Source organism: Aphis gossypii, chromosome 1 (assembly GCF_020184175.1).
Source record: "Aphis gossypii isolate Hap1 chromosome 1, ASM2018417v2, whole genome shotgun sequence".
In the NCBI taxonomy this organism is placed as follows: domain Eukaryota; kingdom Metazoa; phylum Arthropoda; class Insecta; order Hemiptera; family Aphididae; genus Aphis; species Aphis gossypii.
In genome coordinates this window covers 40,543,157-40,563,310 of record NC_065530.1, presented here as the reverse complement: position 1 = coordinate 40,563,310, position 20,154 = coordinate 40,543,157, and the positions used below count along the sequence as shown (strand labels likewise).

The 20,154-nt window shown below is 25.9% G+C and overlaps 1 protein-coding gene across 4 annotated transcripts in view; it reads left to right on the top strand.

The window, feature by feature from the left end:
* The first annotated feature begins 8,380 nt into the window (after positions 1 to 8,380).
* Positions 8,381 to 20,154, top strand: part of LOC114120559 (fasciclin-2) — a 152,226-nt gene continuing 140,452 nt past the window's right edge. For 3 of the 4 annotated variants that reach the window (XM_050200068.1, XM_027982494.2, XM_050200062.1), the window contains exon 1: positions 8,381 to 8,806. In XM_050200068.1, the coding sequence (XP_050056025.1) occupies positions 8,731 to 8,806 (76 nt within the window). In that variant the 5' untranslated portion in view covers positions 8,381 to 8,730. The remainder of the gene's footprint in view (positions 8,807 to 20,154) is intronic. The other variant, XM_050200071.1, reaches the window with a different exon arrangement.

The window sequence follows — 20,154 nt, the reverse complement described above, 5'->3', positions numbered from 1 at the left end:
TCCTTATATGCATTAGTATTTTTCAAATAGTATCGCTATTATTTTATACATTTTAATAAAATATAATTTACTTGGTTTTTGAATTATTTCCGTACCGACATACTTAGTTTTCAATACACTCTTTATTTAATTTAAAAATAGAAAACATTAAATGAAGTCTATAATATAAAAAATATTTAAAATGTTTAATATAGTCTTCTATATAGTTGTTGGTACATTTGTATAAATATACCTAGATATAAGTTAAATTTTATACTTCCAAGTGGTAGAAATATAGCTTTTAATTTTACAATCAGTCACTAATAATATAGGCACTTTTAATATAGGTATTTGTATTTAGTAATGATGAATTAAGTTTATTTCATTTCAGAACTTTGGAAATAATTTTTTGCTTTAAGATATACAGGTAGTAAGATCATCCAGTTTATACAGCATATACTTAGGTATACCTACTATAATTTAAAATGTAAATAATAATAACAATAACTAGATATAAATATTAATTATTTCAACTTTATGAATCCATTATTGTTTCGACTTCTGAGTTCAATTCAAGTGATTTAAATTTGATCTTTTAGCTGAACTTTTAGACTTAAGTAAATTGTGATATAATTTAATATGCATACAAACGTATGCATAGCACATTAAGAGGGTAATACTAATAATATATGATGATTATAGAAACTGGAAGTTTGACAACAAAACAAATTGTGGCATTATATTTTATCCATGACGGGATAGTAGAATAATTTATGTAATTTATATTTACGTACCTAACAGAAAACGTGTAGCATAAGAAACACAAACACAAAATTATAGTAAATTTAATGTTGTGACTCGTTAATTCGTGTACCTAATGAATGAATGATGTATTAATATTGAAATTAAGTGATTAAAATAATAATTGTTTATATTATTTCTTTTATCTTCGTTTTTTTTTCATATTCGAGAGTTAAATATTATATGCTTTTTGTTTTTATTATTTATGTATTCAGTTAGTTAATAAAATTATTTTGTTGTTGTGTACTTGGATACCTGCAGATAATCTAAAATTATTTATAACTTATGACTGGACAATTTATAACTAATTTATACATATATATTTCTGTGTTTTTCAAAAATATTTGGATAGTTTAATATGTACAATAATTTATAGTAAGTTTTTATTATAAAATTATTATGGCGTACTAATTAAAAATAATTATTTGTAATAAATGAATTAAAATAGTTATTTGGTATAAATTTAATATTATTCTCAAGATATTTGAAGATTAATTTATTATATTCATGTAAGAGACAACAATAGTCAGTAAGAAATAAATTAAATATGTTACAAAATACATCTAAAGTTATAACGTAATATATTATTTATTCATATAATATATTTATTATTTATTGTTTATATAGCCACAGAAAAAATAAACTGAACATCTTAATCGATTTGTTTACATTATTTTTTTTATTAGTTATGAATCACAGCAAGACAAATACATCTAAATTGTCAACGATAAATTTATTTAATTAATTTATGTATAATATAGGCATTTATATTATGTTTTAAGCTATTAAGATTATAATTTAATTAATGCAAATTGTGTCTGTTTGGTATAATTACTTAAACTATATTTATATAATAATATAAAATATAATTATTACCTACATCATTCAAGTGAATATTTCAAAATTTATTTTTGTGTAATAAATAACCAAGTATCTACCTAGGTAGGTAGTAGTATATTTTCAATAAAAAATATATATATGACTTATATGTATATAGAAATTTGATTTATCATTAATTTATATAATTGTGATACTTTAAAACAATACTATCGAGTAGGTATAACTGCAAAAGTATATAACACATTGATACATCATCTACAAATAAATTATAATTTATGACTATATACATATTATAACATATTGAATCGATAAAGTGATATGTTATTTTCTTATAATTTGATATTCATATTGACTGTAATATCTATTATTAATTTAAATAGTTAAATATGGATACGAATTTATTGAAAATTCTACATTGAAAGGTTAAATGTCTCACTTGAAAAATATGATAGAAGTTGTAGAAATCATTTACCTAGCTTTAATCATTATATACAACGATTAATTTTTTTTTTTTTTTTTGGTTATACATAATATTATTCACAACTAGTATATTATACTATAGTATACTACAACTAGCTACTGCCATTTTTGCTACCCTACCTATAGTACCTACCGATTGTTATTGAAACTACCATATTATTGTGTATAGGTGTATAAAAGAGTTCAGAGATGACCATTATATATTTATGCCTTATTTTTATTACTTTTGAAAAGACCATTTGAAAAATACGTTTTCATGGATGCAATTTTTTTTACAAAGAGTACCTAACCATTAGGACAGGTCAGTAAAGTCGTTTTTTTCTTTCTCAAGTATTTCCCGTTCAACCACGTTTATATATTCTTGACTATACCTTGACAAATGCAATATTTATCTTTCTAAGCAACTATATCATGAATTCTAACAGCGTTGCGTTTGACCACATAACGCAATTGTGCACCTTTCTTCCTGTGATAACATAATAATTCAATTACCGACCGCTCGGCATATAAACGTTTCCTGCTATTCGGTTTCCATAAACTCCCTTCCGATTGCGGTTCGCCTCTGTACTCTAAAAGCTACGTCTTGAGTGCACAACAACATTACGGTAGTATAGCGGTGACTCGAACAAGCAGTTGTTACTCCTACATCCGCAGCAGCCCTTGTTGTAGCCTGAAATTAGATAATCCACGCTGTTATAAACATTTATGTTTTGTGAATTTCCAAGCCCCTCGTTGCTAACCCCCCCAAAAACAAGTGTGATAGACAATCGTTCCATTTAGAAATGTTTAGCAATCATTTTTTTTTTTTGTAGGGAGGCAGCCAAACACCCTAAATCTTCTTTTCCAATCCAATTCCACGCCAATATATATTATTACAATAGTGAATTGTGTTTATGAAATCTGTTATTTTACAAAACTCATTCGTTTTTAGATATTATCAGAAGGGGATGTAATGAATTCAAATTGAGTTTTATGTTGTATCTAATAATAGTCGAAATTGAAGTTAGTGAGATTTTTTTGGTATAAACGGTGAATATGGTTAAATTTGTAAAGTTTTAATCGCATTAGGTATCTTTTGACAACATAAATGTTAATAATTAAGATTATTTCCACTTCAAAAGATGAATAATTTTATTATATTATGCATATTATGGATTTATGTTTAAATTTATACTTTACGATGATACATTACATTGAACTATTATATACCAGGTATATTAAACCAACTAGACGTCTAGATATGTTATTTTTATAGGATGTTTACTATTTTGACCACACAATAATCCTATCATATATTTATATTTGAATAGCAATTATTCTATATTAAATTGTTAAGTTTTCTAATAGTAAATCAGCTATATAATTAAGGACGATCATTACATAAAATTTAAATAATTTAGATTAATTTATTTAGGTGAGGTAAATTTACTTTTATTTTAATCTTTATTTAGGTTACTTTAACTTATTTAAATTAAGTTATTGTTATTAAGGTTTATTTATAATGGTAACAAATAAATTTATGTAGTTTTTAAATTTCTGTAATACTAATGTATTTATAATTTATATCAAGAAAAATAATAAAGTAAAAAAAAAGTATTAAAGTAAAGTTTATTAAATAGACAATAAAAATTTAATCGTTTTACCTAATATCTTATTATTATTATTTTATGTTTTTAGTTTTTGTGAGCTTTTTATTTTTAAACACATAACCTAATAACTAATAATAGTGGAAATGTCATAGTTTGTCATGTTTAAAGTAATCTACCAAAAGTTTTTATAATGATCAGTGTTTTATTTTAAAATATAAATACCAATTATCAAGTACCCAATATATATATATATTATATTCATATCATTATGAATTTTATAAATACAAACAATAATATAAATATTCTATTTTTGTTTTGCAATAATTTAAAAACTCATTTTATATCAATTAACACAATTGTAATTCATAGATAATAATATTATATACTAATGTAATAATGTGTTTTAAAATAATTTATTTTTTAATGAACTATGCGTGTGAACATTTTTATTTTTATTTATGACGAACATACGACATGTATTTCTAACAGATGGCTTTACAGTGATGGTATATGTATAACACCTGACCCTTATCTTTCCTTTATAGGTGTCATTGGAATGAAACAAATTAACTCTATTTTAATTGAGCCTTAATAATAATTAAAATGTTTTAAAAAAAGTTACTTCAGAGTTAACTATTGTATATATTAATTTGATTAATCTATGTATTTATTTATTTTATTTGTTTTTAAAATTTAAGAAGTTAACACATTAGTTATAGTAATAAAGAATATTATAATATGATTAATGTAAAGCTTTAATCTAATTCTAATAGTATAATAATATTAAATAAAATAAACATGTTTGGTAACATTTTATTATGTTTAATATTATAAACCTTATTTTATGGATAAATATTAAATATGTATACAAACGATTATAGTTATTAATTACAATTTAAAATATGAATTTTATTACTGTAATTGTATAAAGTATTATTGTATAATCGCACACAATACTGAGTACTGACTATAGTATAATGTATTATAGGATACTTAAATAAATTTCTCATTCACTGTAGTATAGTAAATTATTCATATAATAATTAAAAATATAAATTTTGAGTTAAGTATTTCTTAATTGAAATTGGTTTATTGCTTGTTTATATCAGTACATCACACTCTTATATAATTGCAACTCATATAGCAATTATTGAAATTTTAAAATTTCAATATAGTGTTAATGTTTTATAGTTTTATTATTTCAATTATTGTTAAGAATAATATAAATTCTTAAAAAAAATTAAAAATTAAATTTACTAAATTGTGGCTACAAATATGAATTATACCTATCATAAATTATACACATAAATTGGCATAGGTAATTTTGAATTAGAATAGGAATTATCTCTAACGTACCAACTAATGTACTTATAAGAAGCAATACCTATAGTATAATATTATTTAATAAAGTATTTGTTTATTGCGGTTTTGAATTCCTATTAAGATTATCATCCTGATAATTGTTCAAAATACACGTGGTCATAATTTATTAGACTTTATTATAATATAATTATTAATTATATTCTTCTTCTTACCTACTATTTATTTTTTTATGAAATTTTTTGAAATATATTAGTAAACTGAGTTTTTCTCAATCATATTTTTCTGATGTCATTGTATTTAAGTTTAAATTAAATTTTATAGTTGAAACTATAAAAAAAAAAAATATTGATGATGTTTGGCTGAGCGAAATAAAACGTAATTTGTAATTTGTAACATAAACTATGTAAACTCTATGGTTTGTGATGCATGTCCATATTTTTTTTTTTTAATAGAGTTCATCAATTTGAAAATCTAGGGTCTAAAACTAACATTAAGCTATTTTGATAATTCACTTTTCTTATTACCATATTAGCATATATGTAAATATATGAACCGGGATTTTATCTTATTAAAATGTTAAGTTTTATTTGTATACACTGTCCCGTGCAATAGTTGCAATGTCATGTTTTAAATGAACTAGTTAATATACAGATTCAGTTGAATTTAAATGAAAAACTTCGTATACGAGTTCATCAAATTTTTAATGAACTCTTTTTAATGGTAAATTAATCTTTAACTACCTACGTAAAAAGAAAACAGTGTCTGAAAAAAATGCATTAAAAATTCAAGTCTTACATAATATAATTAGTATTTTTTCATATTCATATTGTGGTTTTATTCTCAACACGTCAATTTAAATTATATTTACACGAAAGTAACTGAAATGTATTTGATTTAAAATGTACATATTATGTTTGTACAAATTGTACCTATGCATTGTTAACTATCTACATTATTAATTTACTATAGGTACGTCTATACGTATGTTATAACTTGTAAAAGCAATAAAAATTAAGTATCTAAATAAAAAACTAATTAGATAGAATGTGTGCAGATTGTTGTATTTGATTGTGTTCAATTTTTCGTGTTTAAAATGTTTAAATGTTTTAGTATAAATAATTGTGTAAACTGAAAACTGAAAAATAAATAATAATATTATGGGGAGTTCGAATGTTATAGGTATATTATATATTATGTAGTTGTTGAATGATTCTAATATACAAACAGCGCCGAATAGGGAAGGTATCGGCCCACCGAGTTTTAGAATTTTAACTGGCCCTAAAAATGTTAGCTGCCCATTTTTCAATAATATAAAATCATTAATTCATATTTATATACATTTTTGAGCTGTTAAGAGTAACAGAGTTTGGGGTATTTAAATATTTTCGACCATATTATATTACTAAGTCGGTCTAAATTTTAAGCGGCCCACCGAGCCTGTATACAAATTACAAGGAACACGAGAAGAAAAGTAGGTATTCAATATTTATTTAACAGAATAATAATATGTATACTATATATATATATATATATATATATGTATATATACATATAAAATATTATGTATGTGTTTAAAGTATAGTATTTGCTTCTAGTAGGTACGAAAAATACATATAGGTACGATCAAAAACTTGTATTCAAATGGATAGAGACGCGTAGTATAGTATAGTTTATTTATGTGTATATTATAGTATAGGTACGTTGTTTGCTTTTCTCCCGATACACTATATTCCTACGAAAACATCCGTGAAGCCGTAAAGGTATATAAAGGTTAGTACATAATATATATTATAATATATTATATACATATACGAAGGTGTACACTGTACTGCAGTGTATTGTTATTGTTAGTTTATTTTTTTTTTACGTTTTTCAAAGTAACGTCGTTTGTAGTTTGTTATACGTGGAAAAAATAGACCAACGAATCGAACATCTAATAATATAATATCCAATATTATATTACCTAGTATAATTTAAACTATTTTATGTTCTAAATAACCATATAGTTCGGGATTTTCGGAAATCGAGTGTGCTCGTGTTTGACGACCACGATAATAGGTATTAATAATACTCCGTATTATACGATCGAGACAATTTTTGACGACAATGAACCGTGGCCATGGTCGGCGGGTGCACGGGGAAGTGACGATTTCTACTTTTTCGGGTTTTATTATTTTTTTTTCTACCGGATGTCGCTTCGCGGCATTGATGAAAAACATCAGAGAACAAAAAAAAACGCGCCGTTGAAACAGAACCGGATCCAATAGTGATGACGGGTTCTATGGTTCTATCTTTATAAGAGGGATGGTTTAAAATGTATATACAGTTTATTAAAGAAAAAAAAAATTAAAATTAAAAGTACTTCTATTCGTACTGCACGTATAATATTAAAAACTACAAGAACGATCTAGTATTTTAATACGTTTTTAATCGATTTATGCATAATATGTGTGAACATTGTTTTATTTGGGTTTATAAAACTGTTGAATACAATATATGAACAATTATATTATTGTATAAATGATTTTTCTTTATCGATTTATATGTTTTGATGAAAATCGTATTGAAAGTAATCATAAGAAACAATAATTTTATTTATTTTAATCGATATCCGATAGTTAATTTTATTCACTTCATTAATGAAAATAATTAACTGTCGCCTTTGCAACTCGTCACAGTTTCAAGTTTTACCGAAATTACCGACACCGATGTGACCAGTAAGTCATATATAATCTCTTATAATAATATGTAGGTATACATATAATATAATGTAATTGACTTTAACTACATTGGTAGTATTGGTTGTGATTTTATTTCTTATTTTGTCATGGTGTCATGTATATTAAGCTCAAGGCGGAGATAACTAGATGTGAGCTAAGTTTTCACACAATAATAAACAGTATATTATTGGAAATTTCTCTGGCTTTTTATTCAATCATGCCGTGTATAATATAAATATATACGATTTGATATACGTTTTTATCGAATTTTATACAGCCAAGCTCCTCGTCCCTCTTGACCAGGAAATCATAGTTTCGTCCGTTTCGTATCGAGAGAGACGATATTATTAGGTATACCGCGGTCCAGCAGAACGGAATCTATTCGCGCGATACCAACTTCGGCAACGGCAAACCACGGCGGTCGCGTATAAAAAAGAGCGATGCGGTGACATCGACCACAAACGAACAGGTAACGACCGCCGCCGCCACGACTGGTCCAACCGGTGCGCGTCGTGTTTCGTTGCGCGCGCGTCGTAGGAGTCAAGAGCACCATGCAGCCCACCGCCGATGCCGCCGCGGCCGACGACTGCCGACCGGCGCCGAACACGCGGCACCTGCATTCCGTTTACCAACTGCCACTGGCCGCCGTCATCGTTTCGCGCGTCGCTGTGCCGTCGTCACCGCAGTCGTTGTCCGCCGTCGTCGTACGCACATTCTTCTACGTATCGCCGTCTTCGGTTTGTTACTTTCGCGGGCTTAATCATCACGTCGTGTTTTATTTCACCCCGGTACGTAAATATGTCGCTGATACGCTGTTGACGAATTACCGCCAAACCCGAATAACTCGTAATATCCGTAAACCGACATAATATAATAATATTACAAAACAAATCGATCGATATTTCTATTGTCTTATCAACTTGTGCGATATACGTTTTCGAGTAATAATTCCGTCGTCTCGTCGTTATTATTCGCTTCCAGTGAAAAACCACACGATTATGACGCGAAACCGCTTGTCGTCGTGGCCTACTACGCCGCTGCTGGCCTTGGTTCTGCTTGTCGCCGTCGTTTCAGGTAAAACCGTCTATACTTAATATGTTGGTTTAGAATACACCACAAGTCGTAACGGACTTTTAGTGGACACGGCGTGATGGTATTAAAAAAAAAAATTTCAATATATCATTCCAAGTTTTTTTTTAATATGATGCGGACTATGCGTCGATTAAAACGAAAAAAAATGTCGATTTCGGCCCTCGGGAGACTGCGATTAGTATCTACCTATTTGTCGTCCGCTGGAAAACATGTAGACTTTAATTTTGATTTTTGTTTCTCTTTTTGTCCTGTTAAGTTTAAAAATTTTAAAAAATTTAAATTTTCCTATTGATTTTAATTGACTGGATCTTCCCCACATTTGCGTAATTTTGTTGTCATAGCTATCGTCATTGTCGTAGCACTCACTATCAGCAGTAGTCATAAATAATAAAGTAATAAATTATACTGATCACAGTATCACATACGTAATTTTTCGAAAAACCCGCTCTCAAAAATAGTTTACAATGTGGTGGTCTGTGACTAGTGTCGGTGGACATACGACGTATTAAATTATTATAATTACGAATGATGGCCATGGCCATATGGGTAATATAATTTAGGCAAATAGTACCTGTGTGCGTTACACAGGTCTGTTTGCATTTAGTAGGTTGGGCACCACTCTTAGTACGCACGTGTTCACAATCATTCGATTTTGGTGGACAAAGAATTGAACAATATAGGTACCTAACACGTGTATTTTCAATTTTTTTTTGTCACTTAGTAAAAAAAAAAAATTATCCCTTTATAAAATTATGTTGATTTTATATTTGATATTGTACTGTAAATAAATAATATTATTATATAGTAGCCTACAGGTCTATTATTGTACTGTCAGTTTTAGTGTATCGTTATCTACTAGACAACCGTGATCATCGACGGACGACTTGTCGAATGGCTGGCAATATTTGAACTGTAGGTAAACGTAATCGATTGTAACCACTTTATAAACATGACGTACGTAATACAGGTGTTCAATATTGAATATTCTTATATTATATAGGTATTATCATATATAATATGTAGGTATGTAAGATTAATACACGATTATAAGTTAATTACATATATATTATAATATTGTTTTCGTAAACTTTCAAGTTTCGTGTTAAATGGCGCGATAAAAAGTTTTTTAACTGCCTTTTTTGAAAGTAACGTAAACAATTTTTACGGAATAAAATACAAAAAATTGACACGAAATAATGTGAGGATTGTTTTAATTTTGTGCAATTCTAAGCTAATATCAGTGTTTCTCCCTGACAAATGCACAAGTTGTTAAAACAAAAAGTAATAATAATATAAAATAAGACTAATAATGTAAGTGCATAATACATATCAAATTGCTTTATTTAATTGTATTAGGTACCTATTTAATTAAATTTTGCCTACTAAATGTGTAAAAGGGATTTGTTGAGGTATTTTTTTCTCAAGCTATATCAAAAATTTACATTTTATTCAGCTAGTTAACAATTAATGCTGAAACACAATAATTATTCTTTTTGCCTTAAATGAATTTAAAACTAAAAACAAACATTTATTTCGTTTAGTGTATATAGAATTTAGATAGTTGTGTAATTAATAGATAACTGATGAGAATAATGCAGATACTGTTGTAGACAATGTAATATTATAGTTAGTAGGTAAAACATTGTTTTGAATCTAAATACATATTTTATAGTTTAGATTTTAGATTATAATTTATAAGTGTAAATAGAATGTAATACAATTATTTACTATTTTTAATTTTAAATATATGTATTATTGTGTGCGCATTAAAAGTTTGTGTTACTTTTTCATTATTGTGTTAAAAATCAATGTTTTTAAATTTAAATAATGAAACTTCCTGAATAACAATCATGTCGATGTCAGACACCCGTTTTTCATGTCAATTGAATGTCTTATGGAAAATGGATGGTCATATACTCGTATGAATAGGAACCTATCATTTCAATGGATTATTTAGTCTTATTTAATTTAGCGAATGAATGTATATCTCCTACCCTGACATGACTTCTATCATTGTAAAGTTCACTATACTCTCTTATTTCAGTTAATAATATAATATTATTTTCCATCCCAACATGAGCAATTTCTCTCGCTTATTGATGGTTGAATATTTTTGTGTATTTTTCAGATGAAAATGCTTTTCTTACAAATTTCAATCATTTTTAACAGTTTGGTAATGCTTACTTCTTTTTAAGTTGTTAGTGAAAGAAAAGTTGTTATTTTATTAAAAGTAAAATGTATTAAAGCTTGTACATTTTTTAATGTTTATTATTAGATTTTTAAAATCTGAATGTTTGTTGACGTCTGTATTTTCTTAGGTTGTCTGTCAGTCGACTATGCCTTCCGGCGTCCGCACTGCATATATTGCTTATTTCCTCAGCCGTTGGCGCCATTCTTCAATAAGTACCTAATAACTAAACAAAATGTAATTCTATTATACATTTGTACCAATATCATGATAAAGTAAAAGTCGTTTTGTATGTAGTTTTTAGTTTTTAAGTCATTACAATGAGGATGTATTTATTTTTTAATATTGTATATTATGTATACAACTGATCTTTAAACCAATAACATTTTTAAGTTCGGAGTATTTTATTTTACTAAAACTGCCTAGTAAACAGTATTAAGCATAATGATTTTAATTTTCCTATTATTTTTGTTCCAACTGCAATGTGTATAATAATACTAATACTTAATTATTATGACTATTCCTAGTATTTTATCAAATAATATTCTTGTATTAATCGTTTGTTACGTCCAATATGTATAAACAACAAGCTATAGTGCGTGATATTATCATGTATCGACTGTCATATATATTATAAATTTGCTGTGTACAATTTGTTTCAGTTTGTTTTCGAAACGGTTTTTGTGTTAACAATGAGCATTATATTACTATATTATTATATCGTTCAGAATTAATGTATACGGTATTTTTAACGATAAGCCGTGAAACAGCAACACAATTTTTATCGTATCGTGACTGGGCCATACACAATACACTCGACTGTGTATTTTTTTTACCTCGGTGACTCTCACGTTTCCTATTACTCTGTCCAGTCGTGATGGCACCGGGTGGCTCCCACGAAGTGCGTCTTTTTGAGTCTGCCTAATCCTTGATCTCGATTTTCATTTTGATTTACGTACAAAGCACACAAGTATCGATTGGATACACTTTTGCTGTTCGTTGGTTTTAATAAGTAGATTTTTTCGTGGGAAATACTTAGGGTTTGTAAATAAAATAAAATAAAATAAATAATATTTCACAAAAACAATGTACTTAATGTTTAGTAGTTAAAAACAGGTTTTAACTTATATGTTAATGCGAAGGAATAGTTATATAAATATATTGTTTAATAATATCCATGTTCAAGACATTATAATAATGGCTCACGTCTTATGGAATAGTGGTTTTTTATATATATTTGATGTCATCTAGTTGGTTGTTATTTTATCATATTGGTTTATACCTTATCGTAGTACTAAAAAAACAAAATTTTGAAAATTGTATACCGTATATTATATTGTTAGATATATTATATACGAAGTTCCATATCTATATTAAAAAAAAAAAATCATTAAAATAAAGTATTTAGATCGTTTCTACTGTGAATGTTAATATTATTATTAAAATTAGAAAATTTTTGTGAAATTATTTTTAGACAAAAATTTAGCTAAAGTTATGATGAACATAATTTATAGAAGAATACGTCATCATATTAGGTTCCATTATTATTATCATTTAATAACAGTGTTAAGTTTTTTATGATAGAAAAATATCGAGAAAATGTATATTATATTATAATATATTTGTATGATAATAGTATCAAGTAGAAGATTTAAAGTCGTTGGTTATGTTTAAAATAAAAAATGTTTATTGTGTTGTACAATTATTTATGATGTCAAACTGAGTTATTTGTTCAGAGTTCAGCTGGTTTGAAATTCATAAGTTCTGAAAGGTCAAGTAAATAATTATCTATTGCTTAAATATATCTACTTATTTATGAAATCAATTAATATCTATTATAACTATTTTTTTTTTTTTTTTGGTGACAAAAATGTTTTGGATTTGTAAGTATTATTTGTGTTAACTACTTAAATATGTCTGCTTTTGGATGCCTGACTCTGGATGTCTTTAATTTGTATGTAAATAATAGGTAAAAAGTTATACATATAATATGAATTTAATTATACTTTAAAACTTGTATAATTGTTCTTAAAATAGTAGTAGAAAAGAGTGATTGTATTTTTTTATTAAAATAAATTCGTTTGTTTTTTCTCAATTCTCTGTTATTAGTGAGTTATGAGAACAACAAAATACATTTGTCTATAAATATTTAGAGTTAGCGTTCGTTTTTTGAGGATTGCATTTGTATACTAAAGTATGTTTGGTTTTCGAGGTCATAGACATTTTATCAACATTTATTCTAAATTAGACAATAAATTCGATACATTTTTAAAATGTTCTCGTATAAATAATGACATTCAAAAAAAAAAAAAGGATGAACATATAAAAAAATAATAATTTGTTATGAAATAATACCACACAGTTAAAAACTAATATTGTAGGTGTTCAATTAAATTTGTATAGGTTATCTCACATTTAACATCATGAGAATACTAGGTACGAACCTATGTGGTTTTAGATAGACGGTAATACTTTTTGAGGGAACTTATACAGTTTATATACGTAAATTTTAAATTGATTTTGATTATTAAGATAACTGTAGGAAGTTATTTGATGACTCTCATCAAGGATTGATTAAAAAAAAGAAGTATTTGTATTTTGTAGAAGTAACTTTTTTTTTTAGGTAGGTATATTGATTTTGTTTATTGTAAATATTATGTTTAATGATTTTTGTTTTTTGAAATTCACAAATATACACTCTTTGTAGATATTTTATGTTGTAACGACTTTGGTTATTATTTTACTTCGAATTTTCATGAAAATTAAAAATGTTTAGTTTCAAGAATATTTTGATTGTTGTATTAACAATCTATCATAAGCAATGTTTTAGTATATTATTTTAATTTTAAAAACTTAATATATTTTGTTGTACATAGGTTAGGTTAATGTAAAAAAGTGTATTCTATACTTTTTCGATTAAATAAATTATTTCGTTTTACATAAAATATTAGGTATATGTATTAATGTATTATGTATACACTATACATATTATATTTATTGCATGCTTTTTATATACCTACCTATAGATTTATAGATTTATTCGTGTTTTAAATATATGTAATGTATGTTGGAATGTGATTTGGCTTTTGACAATATCGAAGTATAAAATATTGTTTGTGCTATTCTATTAAAATCAATGTGCATACATTTTTGTTTTAAGATTTATTTTCCGTTTATGTTATGAAAATATAGTTAATTTTTTATTGTTCAGATTATAGTATTATTATAATTCTTATTGAAACTAATTCAGACAGGTATACTAGGTATATACTGTTATGAGTTTATGACTATATTTATAAAATTTGTTTTACGTGCTTGTTACTAACGCACTGATGGTAATAAGAAATACATTTATTACATTTATAGGTGGGTAAAAAAATTTTTCACATCTTACTTATCTAGTTGGTTATTTAGATATTTCTTTTTCCATAAAATTTTTAAAGGGGGGTTCCGGTCAACTAACACGTAGAGGATATCCGGAATCTCGAAGCGTAGCGTGTATATCGTGGAAAAAATGTTTTTCAATACACTGCTTATTTTTCAATGATAGTGTTTTTTTTTTAGTATATATCAGTTTTCTAATAATAACGCATATGCTTCTGTGAACCAAGGACTACAAAAAACATTTTCGTTTTTATTGTACTGAAATGAGATGCCCACGCCGTGTCGCTTCGGGACCATAATCGAATTATACCTACATGTACACAATAATTTAAGATTAGAGGTATTATAATACCACGTCAAATATTAAGTCGTGTGTGGTGTATACCGCGTGAGTAGAATACTCATTTGTTATGCTCGCGATGATTGCAAGTTTTTTTATTTCCATTCTCTAATGTGGGTCATGACTGGTCGGGTCATTGCCTGTGGGTTCGACTTTTGTCGCACTCTGTAGATATAATAGTAAAAACTGGTTATATCGTTACTTAACGATCGGTCTTGTTGATATACACATACTATTCAAGTCCCACGCAGACTCTTCGTTGTTTTAAAACTACCACCACACTTTTCAACTTTTGATGAATGACTATCTTCTTTCTCTACATTTATTTTATTTTCTTGATTTAAAAATATTATTTCACACGGTTTTATTATTTTTAAATTGGGTATTATTATCATTATCTAACAGCAAGGTACTATTTTACGTCTTACATTTATATTATTATCCATACGTGCTTTTATATTCATATATTACCGTATTAAGATAAACACTTTTTTTTCGTTTAACAACATATATCTACACATGTATGCATATAATAATATTTAACATAAAATATTTATTTAAATTTTTTCTTTTTTACAATAACCATTGTTAAAATTATGTATAGTTTCTTTTATTTTCTTGGTGCAGTGTAATATTATTTAGTTGTATCTAATATTTTGTTTAGCTGACATTTTATTCAAATAAACGATTTGATTTAAAATTCAAAACTCATTGGTTTACAGTTATATTATTTTTTGCTATTCATTATCACTATAAGGTTTTGAGTTTATCCTTATGTCCTTTGCCCGCTGTTAAATAATGCTTTTATTTCTTGAAATGTGTCTCGTATCATTCTTGATTTGTACACGTGTTCTATTCAAAATGCACGCGTGTGGGAAAGGAACTATTCACCCTCCATTATCTTAACGGATATATATAGTCCACCATAAAATCATCCATTTGTCCTTGGATAAGAATTGTATTTTGTGTTTCTTGTGATTTTATCAGAAAAAAATATTTGTTGGACAACTAAACTACTAATATTTTATATATTATATTCAAACAATTATTGTCCAATCCCTTGTATTCAGTCTCACGTGTCATAAAGGCTAAAGTCCTATACAATACGTCAATACGCATACATGTGCCTGACTATTTATTTTAGTTGTATTTTAAAAAAAAAACGATGCATCTGTCGTCGTATTGACATTGTTTGCCAATTAAACTTCTGGATAAGCCAAAATATTTATGTTATGTATGGACGCACTATTTCCGTGCCGGCAGTCTGCGGAATGCCTGTAGATATTGCCAAGTCCGTTTCAATTTCTCATAAATAATGTTTGTGTTTATTTTATTTGCTCATATGTCCGGTTTAGCCTACAATAGCAATGTGTATAACAAATATATATCAATTTTATCGAATGGTAATTGATTTTAAATAAATGTACATTTATCTAGTTTAAGAAATTCTTTTTAAGATTAATGTTTTCTAGAATTAAAGTATTTATTTTTATTTTAAATCGAAATCGGCAAATTTATTGAAAAATCAATTTTTTCCATCTTTTTATCTATAAATGGTAATATTATTTCTTGAAAGTATATTTTAGTTTAAAGATAAGGATAATAAATAATTAAGTAAATGTATTATTTAGTATTTTTTTGTATACCTAGTTAATACCTGTAAATAATTCAAAATCTTATCATTGAAGAATACAAATTAAAGTATAAAATGTATTAATTTATTTATAAATTAAGACAATTTAAGCATTAATTTACATTTAATTATCTATGAATAATTAATGTTGTTAGTGTTTTATTTTCTATGTTGATTTGATTTACACAAATCAATATATTATAAGTGAGTACCTACCCGATGAAAATAAATATTATTTTATTACCTATTAAATATTTTAAATTATTACGGAATACTAAATTTATTAATAATTAATTATCACATGGATTTGAGTTAGTGTATACAAATGTTTGGATTTTAGAAAATTAAAATATTTTATAAATATTGTATGATTATTTTTTATTTATCTTTATCAAGAACATGATCTTCTTATAAACGATGATGTTAATGTAAACATATCCTATAAAATGACGTGTATATATAGGTGTATATATTATGCAGATTTCTAATGAAAAAAATAATTAAATTTTTACCATATTATGATGAATATACTCATAAAAGTCGATTATTTATACTAGTGAAACTTTGTTTGTTCATTTGTCACATGTAATTCATATAGCATTTAATTTAATCGTTATGTTTTATAGCCATTATACTATATAATAGTATAGTTTTCTATCATATAAATCCTTGATTTTGTTGGGACTTGATTTTTATACACCTTCTGGCCTTTCCCTTAAATTGGAAATATCATTGCACCCTCGTTTTGTTTATAGTCACAGTGAATCGATGCTAGTTTTCCAACCTTTATCAGTGATGCGTGAACGGCAGAAAAAAGTCTTCTTGTTTTAATATAAAATGACCTGAACTTTCTGAGGTATTAGCCACATTCTGGGGGTTTTCGAAAACCAGAAGGGAAATCAGCCTGGGGTTTTTCTAAGAACGTAGGGAGTGATGGTAGGATAGACACACAGTATTTCCCTAGAGACCAACCAGTATATACGTCCTTGATACGAAATTAAAACCATTTATGGTAGGAAAAATGTCGAATAGGATAGGTAAAGGGGGTCATCTCTAAGGGTCATTTTTCATCGTCACTCGGTCTTTCCTTGGTTAGTTTTTGGTCCTCTCAAGGATTGGTTATCCGATTTCTAACGCTAATCGTATAGCTTAGTAATAAAATGGATTCTTTCAGTTTAAAATAGCAAACATGCGTAATAAATAAGTTTCAAATTAATTTAAAATTATTGTTACAATATGTATGATTAAAGTCTTCTTTTATTTTAATCAGTTTTCTTATATATAGTTATATTTAATGAATCTTGCTTAGTAATTTCTATTTTACTTAAAAAATTTCTATTAGCGTAGTAGTTATTTTATGATTAAACTACTTAACTGAGAATCTCTTTAAGAATAGAGGCTTAACATTTTTATAATTAACTTATACGTCATATATAAGAGGTAGTATAGGTATGTATAATGTGTGATAAAGTACAAAAGTTTTGAAAATTCGAGTGTTTTCTGAATATGTTGTGAGCAATATTAGATTTATAAAATCTTATAAACGATTATTTTATATACTTTGAGAAGGGTTCGAAAAATTATACGATAAGGATAGGTTATAATATACTCTTTATAGGCCATTTATCCACCTAAAACTCAACGCAACGTAGACTAAAACCATATTACTTTTATTTATTGTTTCAGCGATTCTTTCTAGGTCACGTGGGACAAATTCAGTTCATTCTATAACTTTAGGGTGGTTTATCATTAAAGAAAATCTGAAACACGTTTGATTTATAGCGTATTTCTCCATCTATTTTACACGCTCTAAAGCATGTATGAGCAAAAGTTATCTGATGAGATTAATATTTTTATAAACTTTATACATGCCTTTTTGTAAAACGGTTATTATAATCTTAACATTGAATATTTAATTCCATAATATTTTTAATCATTAAAGATTAATCTATACATTATTTTAATTAATCATACTTATGTATAAAAAATATATTGCTATTCTATGCGAACTCTTTTTAAATTACACTGATGTTTTTCCAATTAATACTTTCTTACGTTTGGAAGAAATTAAGAAAACAAGTATATATTTGTTTGTATAACTCATGTTATTTTCACATTAATATTTTATTTGATTAAGTGTTTTTTAAATGTAATAATACATAATAATATACACACTTGATTACTTAATTACTTAGAAAATTTAAAAATAAATAACAAAAATTAAATTGGAAGGTACTGCTCAGATTCAGACTTATACACTTTTTAAATAATCCTATGCATATTAAATTATGATAATAATCAGAAAAATAACAATTGTGTTTGTAAGTTAAAAGGAGGTAACGTGATTTCGTGACTTATTGTGTAACAAATTTCAACCCCCATTGGGTTTAATTCGTTCATTCTTAATTCATTCAAAGTGATTTCATTATTTTAGAAATTAGCACGAAACTTCTAAAAACATAATAGTGATATTAATCGAACGATATTTTATGTATATTTGTAGTTGTGTAGTGTAACTAACGTTTAATAAATTATAGCACGGTTTCTTCTTTACAGAAAATATCCATCGATCATTTTTTTTATTTAGTACTGTCAAAAATGTTTTAACTACAATAAATTGTAATACATTAATGAGTAATTATGATTTTTTTACTAATTTAAATAATCAGTTAGTCAATATTATATAAAATTGAATAATAATGTCAATTATGATTCTTCCATTGTTTAATTTAATAATTTTTGTTAATATTTTGCATTACTTATTTAATATTTTCTTATAAAAGTAATAATTATATTTTAACGTTTAATTTTTAGAATCGTAAGGCATTTTGATGTTTTACTTTATAATATTACAAAAATGCTTTTATTTAATTGATTTAAATATAATTTTTTTTACATTTACAATTTATTTGTAGTTTCATTTTAAACAAAATTTCATATTTTTGATTTTGGTAAATAAATCTAACTTTAATAATAACTAACAAAAATCATAATTTTTTCTTATACTCGTTTTAGAGTAGTATTGTAAAAATAATATTATACTCAATTTTTGGTGTAATGTATGATATTTTATGTTAGTTTGTAAGATTATTGAATGTAGCAGTACCTATGTCAATTTTTTTTTATATTATATTATTATTCAATCACAGTAGAAGCAAACTGCAGTACATCAATTAAAATGCCCTTATAACAATAATAGTACAACATAATATAGCCATCATGACAACTATGGCAGCTGGCACATATAGTCATTGTTCATTTCTTTTGTTGTATTCATGATAATACGATTATTAATTTATAAGACATATTATATTGTAGATGTGTAAAGTATTCTTGTTTATAATATGATGTAAAATATTATTTAATTTTTATGCCTACATTTAATTGTATCAACTCTTTGTTTTTTAATTTTTAAAATTTCTTATTATCATAGGAATTTGTATTACTTGAAATAAACAGATTCGTGTTCTGTAAAATCTTAATGACGTAATAGATATAATATTTTAAGTACTTTATTTTCTTAAAATACCATAATGTATAGAATAATTATTTCTAAAATTTACTTATTGATTAATTTAAATACATTTTTTGTGATTTTTGATTTATCACTAGTTGAAAAAATCATATTGTTAATGGTGTATCAAACATCAGATTATAAGTATATTTCTATAATATTTTGGTAAGCTAAAATCTATTTAAAATTGTATTTTATAAATTAAATGTTTTGTTATTGCTTTGGATAATTTCAGAAGAAATTTCATTGGCCCGCTACACTATTGTATCAC